The sequence below is a fragment of the Parasteatoda tepidariorum genome, chromosome 5 (assembly GCF_043381705.1).
Source record: "Parasteatoda tepidariorum isolate YZ-2023 chromosome 5, CAS_Ptep_4.0, whole genome shotgun sequence".
Lineage (NCBI taxonomy): Eukaryota > Metazoa > Arthropoda > Arachnida > Araneae > Theridiidae > Parasteatoda > Parasteatoda tepidariorum.
Window position 1 is genome coordinate 10,788,448 of NC_092208.1, and position 8,762 is coordinate 10,797,209.

Below are 8,762 nucleotides of genomic sequence, written 5' to 3' on the forward strand. Positions count from 1 at the left end.
TAATAATTAAATATATTGAATACAAAATGTTCTGCGTTTAATTACAGGAGTTGAAGAGGTACATCTATTATATATAATTCTCTTACGTGGCTCTCAAATTTTGGCTGTATTTCTTTTCCGCCTGTGGCAACGTTTGCTTTGTTTTGTTTACGTTTTGAAAACACCAAAGCATTCTGCCTTTTAATGATGTGTTTTCTGATTAAGAATTAAGGATGGATTTAAGAAGAGCTGTGAAGTATTATTGCAATAGTATTTACTTTATTTTCTTCATTTATAAAGAGAACAGTCGGCAGAGAATTCTGTTAGGTTAAAAAACATTTTGCTAAAAAAAGAAAGAATTCTAAAAGAAATAAAAATAAACAACTTAAAAAATAAAAATGCTGTTGCCAGTCATAGAATTTTTTGAAAGTTATGTTTATTTGGGGGAAATTTGAATTGTTAACAATGACTTAAACAAAAAATTTTATCTTAACTGACAAATACTATATTATAATTTTAACTTTTTCTATGACTATACTCATTTTCTTACTCTTTGTTTTTTTATACATTTTATATTTTTGTGATAAAATAAAAAACTTATAGTTGTTCTGCTTCTGAACACTGATGAAAACACGAAATGATGGGCTTCATCAGCAATCAAAAATAAATACATTTATTTTACAAATTCCATATTATTTGGATGGCGCCCATCAGAGAATTAAAAATACAAAATTATCTTCATCGAAGCCGATGCTTTACATCCGGCGTTCAGTACTATTTCATGTTGTTTTACAATACATGGCTTTAACCCTCTGGTAGGAAACACTTTAAAACAAAACTTACAACAGTTACCTTTCTCATCAACTGAAATTTAGAATAGTGATTAAGAAAAAAATGTTAACTGTTTGCAATTTCAAATTAATATTGAAATTTACAGGTTTAGAATTTTCTAGAGTGAAAAGTTTTCGGAACTTCAGTATTCAAAGAAGTATACAAAAGCTAGACGTTAAGAACGTATCCAATGAGCGAGCAAAGCGAGCATTGGATTGCGAAGCAATCCGAAATGAAATGCGAAAGCAGTTCTGGGGGTTGGCGAGAGCCAGCGAGCAGGGGGCGAAGCCTCCTAGTTAATAATATTACTTTTAATGGAATCTTATTAATAAAGTTGTTTTCTAAAGCAGAAAAAAAAAATTTCATTTCTTAAATATTGCTAAATTATTATATTAAGACTAGCATCAGCAGCTAGACCAAGCTACCAGCTCTTACGATTTTAATGTAGAAATTTCTTTCTGGTAAAAACATATATGCTTGAATACTCGAATCTTAGTTCAATAATTATGTTGAGAACGTTAGTAATTATTCCTTTTATTTTTAAGTAGTACTTTGGATGGAAAAAATTTCTCCAAAAATGTTAAGTACTCCAATAGTTTTTACGCTATTGAAAAATTCTTTCGCCAATAATGTGAAACCTGGCAGCTTTGATGGATGATGGTGCCCTGGTTCATGCTTATTTTTATTTTTTCATTGATAAAGGTAGATTTCTTTAGTACAGTAGATTATTTAAATGACGGTTTTTAAAATTTTAGTTGATTTTTTTTAAAAAAGTTACTTTGATTTATCAGACTAGTGTTCTCCTTTCTGAAAACTCCTGGTGGAACCCTTGAATATTAAATGATACTAATAAACAATCCACTTTTATCAAAGAATTCAAAACACTTAAGTGAAGCTAAATATTATTCATTGTCTACTTACCCAAAGATATAAGTGCTGCAATATAGATTGCCTTTCATTTGTCGAGATGTTATAGTCTTCAGAACTATGGTGAACATGGTGAGTTGCCCATAAAATATTTATTTCTGAAATAAAGTTGTAATATATAACTGGAAATGTTGACCATCACATAGTCGCTTTGGTAAATATCCGAAATACATACTAGGTCTAGTTAAACGCCACTGCCTGATACACATTTTCCAGGCATGCCCTACATCAATGTTTTAAGGTTCAGTGCCACTGGCCGGTATACATTTACCCGGTGAGCAGTACATCAATGTTTTTTTTAAGATCAAGTACTACTACTCAGTATACATTTAATCGGTTTTCCGAACACTTCTCTTAATCTATTCTCAGCAGATATTAAAATATCGAATAAATATTCACCGGTGAAAGTCAATATTCTCTTGCTTTCGATCATTAACGGTAACATATACATAGAAAGAACAAATTATGCTAATACTTGTACTCGTAGAAAAGAAATTGCTAATAAACTTCTTAAAACATTTTTAAAATCAGTAATGCCTGTTAATATAATGCCACCTTGTTGTTGATTACATCATATCATATCTCACCTAGTCTGTTGTGACTTTTTTTATGAGTTTGACTTCTTTTCCCCCAAAATTGAACTTTTTTGTATAATTATAAAGTCTAAAAATTCTGATTACCGTTGCGTAATAACGGCGAAAATCCTACAATCTCGTTATTCAATAATTAATAAATTTATTTTTTATTCTTAAACTGAATCGGTACATATGTTGTGATTAATGTTGTGACTAATTTTCTTCCATATTTTCGGACGAATGTAATAAATATGATGCTAATGAAGTCGATTAAAACGATAATTGTAATGAAGTGCGAAATACTACTTATATTGCGGCAGATTATTGAACTGATAAGTTCAAAGAACGCAAGTAAAAAATACATATTAAACTAGCTGTACCCGCTCACACGTTGCTGTGATTAATGATCAAATGTATACAATACATCAAAATGAAAATTAATGATAAAATTATCCCTACATATATTTCACTTGAATATAACAAAACATGGATACACATAGTTGATGGTAGAATAAACATGTTTCTTCACTTGTGGTATTAAACAATACATCATGAAATGAAGGATATTTGATGATTGATGGTGAACTTTATCTTAGTAGTGCTTGTAAATATACAATATTTTTTGTTTTCCCATCTGGTGCAAGAACAAGTAAATTTGATGGTTTTCCAACACGTGAACACGCAACGTACAGCTGTTCATGTGAGAAGCATGGATTTATCAAATTTAATCCACATACTTGCAATGATTGTCCCTGTGCTTTGTTAATGGTCATTGCAAAGGCTAGTCGTACAGGAAACTGTAGACGTTTGAATTCAAATGGAGTATCCGTTGGTATCATGGGAATGAGTGGTATTAGTTCATGTTCTCCTGGGAGTTTTCCATTTAAAATGGTTGCCTCAATTATGTTATTCATTAATGTTTTTACTGATAGCCTAGTCCTATTGCATAGTCGTGGTGGATTTATATTTCGTAGAAGGATGATTGGGGAACCAATTTTCAAAGATAAAATATGCGGTGGCATTCCTGGTAGATCCAATGAATTTAAAAATTCTATTGGATAATTGGGTATAATATAAAAAAACACAACTACTTCTACTTAGTAGGAATAACATTTACCATGACGCAATGCTAAATTCTATGCCACTATCCACATAAATGCCGCTATCCACATAAATCAATTATTAATCAAAAATCGAATATCAATTACTTTTCTTTATAATGCAATAAAATCTGGCGAGCAGCTATTTAAACGATCAAACACTTCGTTTGTTTATTTGTGGCTTGAAGTTAGGCTCGCAGAAAATGCTGTTCATGGGTTAAATTTAGTAGGAATAACACAATCTGTGACGTAGGCAATAGTATACCCAATTAACTGATTCATCTTGATTGACAACAGTATCTATGGATTTATATGTTGTTTCTTCATCAGGTATTTCATTTTGAATTTTGCAGTTTATTAAATTCATATCAATGTTTTTGGCTGCCAATATAGCACTTTCATTAACCCATTTTTTATAATTCTGCGATAAATTTGGAAAAACTTTTGCAATCAATTCATCAGTGGATTTTACAATGTGACAAAAGTTTTCTGGTAATGTAATACAGTGTGTGGATTGGTCCATTTCCATTTTACCATTCCCAATATCTAGCAATTGTTTTGCAAATCGTTCAGAAGATATTTTCTCCACATACCGCCGTAACACTGATGATTTGAGACATGCATTCAATTCATCTGCTGGTGTTGAAAGGGGTATAACTGGTAGAGTTTGTCTAAAATCACCAGCTAGCAAAATGAGTGCACCACCAAAGAGCTGCTCATTTCCTCTCAAATCTTTTAATGTGCGATTGAGTGCTTCCAATGATTTCTTGTGTGCCATGGTCCATTTATCCCATATTATAAGCTGACATGATCTTAGTACTTTTCCCATCCCAGAATCTTTGCTAATATTACATGTTGGAGTTTCAATTACCTGCACATTTAATGGCAATTTCAATGCTGAATGTGCTGTTCGACCACCGTCCAAAAGAGTTGCTGCAATAGCAAGTGCAATATTATTTTGTGATCTTATAGTTGCCAGAATAATTGAAATAAGAAAAGTTTTGCCAGTACCACCAGGTGCATCTAAGAAATATAAGCCACAACTCTTGTTAGATATTGCATTTATAATTGTGTCATATGCTGTTCGTTGTTCTAATACCAATTTCGGTAGATTAATTCGAACAAATGCTTGCAATTCATTAACATCGAAGTGCGTTTCTCGTTGTATATCACGATCGAAAATGTCATTACCAGATTTATTTGGAGCAATCATTCCCAATTCTGTCAGTGATTCGTTGGCTATTGTCAAACATACATTCTCAATTAAAATCTATGCTTCATTGTATATATTTGATGTAAATTGAATGTTAGGATTAGCATTTATTCTACGCATGCGATGTAAAATGTCTTCACTCATATAGTCTTTATATTTTTCCCAAAGATCCTTTGAATTAGCCGGAAAACATGTAGTTAGTATGATGGAAAATAGTGTACGTAGTGAGCTGTATTAGAAGCATCAGCGAGTGAAATATCCCAATGAGCATCGTTTTCTAAGAGATTTAATTTCTGGCAAGCCTCATGAAATGTAGCACACACATTGACTCATTGACACATTGACACATTGGTCATTGACTGTTTTTAATTCTTGGAAAGATGTTGGTCCACGAACATTGATTAATAATAATCTCAGGTAATAGCATTCTGCGTTATTTGGATGTACAGTGTACAGACGACCCAATGCATCTGTGGAGTATAAATTTAGATGACCTTGTACTGCTCTACCTTGTTTACGACGCTGAAATTTTCTTGCTGATGTATTCAACGTAAAATAAGTTGGTACTGCAGAGTACAGTAGTGTCCTTGCAAAGATATCATTTCTACATAATGTGAAATATTCAGTTAATGTTGTTGGCGGTGGTGACATTGCTCTTGCACGTACATTTTCTGATGTAAAATACACACGATGTCCATTTTCAAGATGTACTGCTAAATGAACAACCGTTGGATATCGCTCATGAATGGAAAATGATAAAATACGCCTTACAGCTTCATTACTACTGATGTAGCGTACCAGTTGATATTGGGTGACTTCATCGTTAGAAGCAGTTGTATTTTCCAGTGCATACACTGCCATATCGCTTCCTTTGTTCACATATTTGCAAATATATTTTATAGCTTTCACTGAATTGCAGTACTCAACATTTATGTGCTCGTTATACGTTTTTAGTAGTAATGGAGAATATGGTACTACCCAACGATTATCAACATCAATAGTATTGTTGAGTACTTTTAGTTTAATGGATTTTCCACCATCTTCGGTAGATCGTCGTCGATAGAGTGGATATCCATCATTGCCTGTAATAGTTTCAGCAAGTAAGTCTCTAGGATACCGCTTTGTGCACTTTCCATCTGACATGCATGGTGAATTATTATTTAGTGAGCCACATGGACCGTGAATCATATTTTTTGAGACAATATCGTGCAAATCTTTATCAATTTCAATGTCTGGTATTTCTGCAGAGATGATTTCATCAATTCTGTTAGGTGTTATCTTTTCCATCATCCATATTAAAATATGCGCATGTGGTAAACCTCTTTTTTGCCATTCAATGGAATACATCCAACAGCGCGTCTCTCCAAATACATGGTGTTTGACAATAAAATCCATTAAGGATTTTAACTTTTGTTTAAATACACGTGCAGAAATATCATGACGATCTGATGGTGATTGTCCAGTTAATAGAAGCTCCTTTATTTCATCCCATGCTGGGTTACATGTGAATGTGATGAAAAAATCTGGACGACCATATGCACGAACATGCGTCATTGCATCTTGTGCATATTTATGCATGTGTCTTGGGCTGCCTGTATATGTGGATGGTAAAATGACTATTTTTCCAATTTCACTGAGATTGCCATCATTTACAACTGCATCACGTAAATGGATGTATTCTTCAGAACGCAATTTGAGTTGATTTAGTCGTATGTAGAGGAGTCTTTCACTTTCTATTTTTGCATACATGTCAACAATGTATTGATGAAATAATTGTCTGCATTTCAATATATGATTATCAGCATTCTCACGAATCATCATTCGATATGCAGAATAATGCATAGCACTGACCTTTTTGTTAATGTCCACATTAGTTGTAGGATTTCTCATATTAATAAAATGATAATTAATATTAATTAATGATAATTAATATTAATATGAATTTAATAATTCTCTCCTTGCCAAAATAGAATGGGATATTGTAATGCATCATATGAACGATGCGTTTCTGATACTTTCTGGACTTCACCATCTCTACGATAAAGAATTAAGTTGCGAGAAGTAAATTCTTCACCAACTATGACAATTGCCACTTCATCAATCGTTGGTGCGTTGAATTTTCTTCAATGTTGACCAACAGGTGTTTTATCTGCTTTTATTATTACTTTGTAATCGTCAGATGGCATTTGTTCAATAGCGGTTTTAAATAATTTAATTAATTCATTATGTTGTTCAAAAAAATTTTGTAATTCAGCGACAATCTCTCGTTTAGTACTCATATTCAGTTGACACCATCTGTTGATTTGTTCGTCAGTATTTCCCATAAAATATATCTGAAGATATTTGTGATCAGCATTTGGCAAGGGTAGTAGTGATCCAGCATGGTGATAAATTTGCCCTTGCACTTTCAATGTTGGCATATAATTTGCGCAAACGATATTCGTTGCTCCGAACGATGTCATTTGGAAGCATGAATTGTACTTGCGTATATTTTTTAAAAAATTTTTTGATTGACTTGTTTCACCTGATACTAAAGTTAGTAATGGTTCAGGTGGTGAACGCAAATTTGGTAACTCTACTTTTCCACCTGCACAGCACATACCTGGTGTTTCATTTTTAAATTTTAGAGCACCACAATACGTACACTTTTTATCCATTTTTCCAATAATTACACTTGGATGAAGACTGTAATTGTAAAGGGGATTGTAATTGAAACCACACAAATTCAAATCAGTATGTATCGTTCGTCTTGTCTGTGTTCCGCGAATTCGATTCCTTTACTGCCTTGCTAGCCTCTGTTCACTCGTTTCTAATGATCGATCTAGAGCAGTGTGATCTCGATCTCTTTCTTGCCTAGCTTGTCTCTGCTCACTTGTTTCTAATGATCGAGCAAGAGCAGTGTGATCTCGATCTCTTTCTTGCCTAGCTTGTCTCTGTTCACTTGTTCTAATGATCGAGCAAGAGCAGTGTGATCTCGCTCTCTTTCTTGCCTAGCTTGTCTCTGCTCACTTGTTTCTGAAGCTCGTTCTTTTCTTCTCCTTTTTGCTTGATTTGTAGATCGACCAATGGTACTTCGCTTTGGTGGCGTAATTGAGGGGTTAAATAAAACGTATTTCCAGAAAATATTAATAATTTTCACGTATTAATAGTTTATTCTCGTATTAATAACTGCAAAAGTTTTTTGATATCTTAAAAAACAACCTACAAACGTATTACATCTTATAAAAAATAATAGAAGTTGCCATCTTCAGTCATTGTAAAGTAGGAATAATAGTGAATTTGATATTACGCGAATAATACAAATTATAACAATAATACAAACAATCTAGCCAATATCACATTATGTCATATTACATTACCAATTAAATGTTATTTTGATATTTTTCGAATAAAATTTGTTTTTGCCTTGATATTTATTAAACAGTTTTCACAATTCGCGATTGCAACGAACTATAGGGGGCGTTGTTGTATGAGACTAATACCTGCGAATTCTATATGAACAGTCATTCATTTACTCTAGAGATTTAATGTAGCGTGTAACATTGCAACGTTCCTTCTTTATCTTGGCTAATTAAATTTAAAAAAGAAAAATGTTTAATATCCTTTCTTATGCAAACGAAAACAAAATGGTATCTCTTTTTTTTAGAGAAGGAACATCCAAAACACATCGGAAAAATATTTGCACATAAACAGAAAAAAATATGTATATTCTTATAACAGTTAAAACCTAATTCCCGAGAAACAGTTTTACTAAATTTAATGATATAACATGAAAGGCCTATTTAAACTTTACTTTCCATAGTTTTAAGAATCATATTATTTCAAAAATTTAAATGAACAAAAAATATGCATAAGCCTCATTTTATGAAATTTCATTTATTAAAAAATGTTTTTTGACAACATTTTTTATCAAAAAATTTCAAGTTTCAATAAAAATCATTATTTAGAAACTAAGAAACGTAAAATAAAGAATGCTGACGAAACAAAAACAAAAAAACAATTCTTTTTTGTCGCCATTTTTAGTGCTACGAATATTCGTCTTTGGGATTTGCCAAAAACAAAACAAGATGCAATTTTATTTTTTCAGGAGGGAAATATTTTACCGAAAAAACGAAAATGTACCAATTCCCACAACAT

At 32.3% G+C, this 8,762-nt stretch overlaps 1 protein-coding gene across 1 annotated transcript in view; it reads right to left on the minus strand.

Moving 5' to 3' along the window:
- Positions 1-985: 985 nt before the first annotated feature.
- LOC139425589 (alkylglycerol monooxygenase-like) overlaps positions 986-8,762 on the minus strand; it is a 15,711-nt gene continuing 7,934 nt past the window's right edge. Inside the window, exons 4-5 of the mRNA XM_071180885.1 lie at positions 1,732-1,835; positions 986-1,102 (exon numbers count right to left, since the gene is read on the minus strand). Coding sequence (XP_071036986.1) covers positions 986-1,102; positions 1,732-1,835 — 221 coding nt within the window. The remainder of the gene's footprint in view (positions 1,103-1,731; positions 1,836-8,762) is intronic.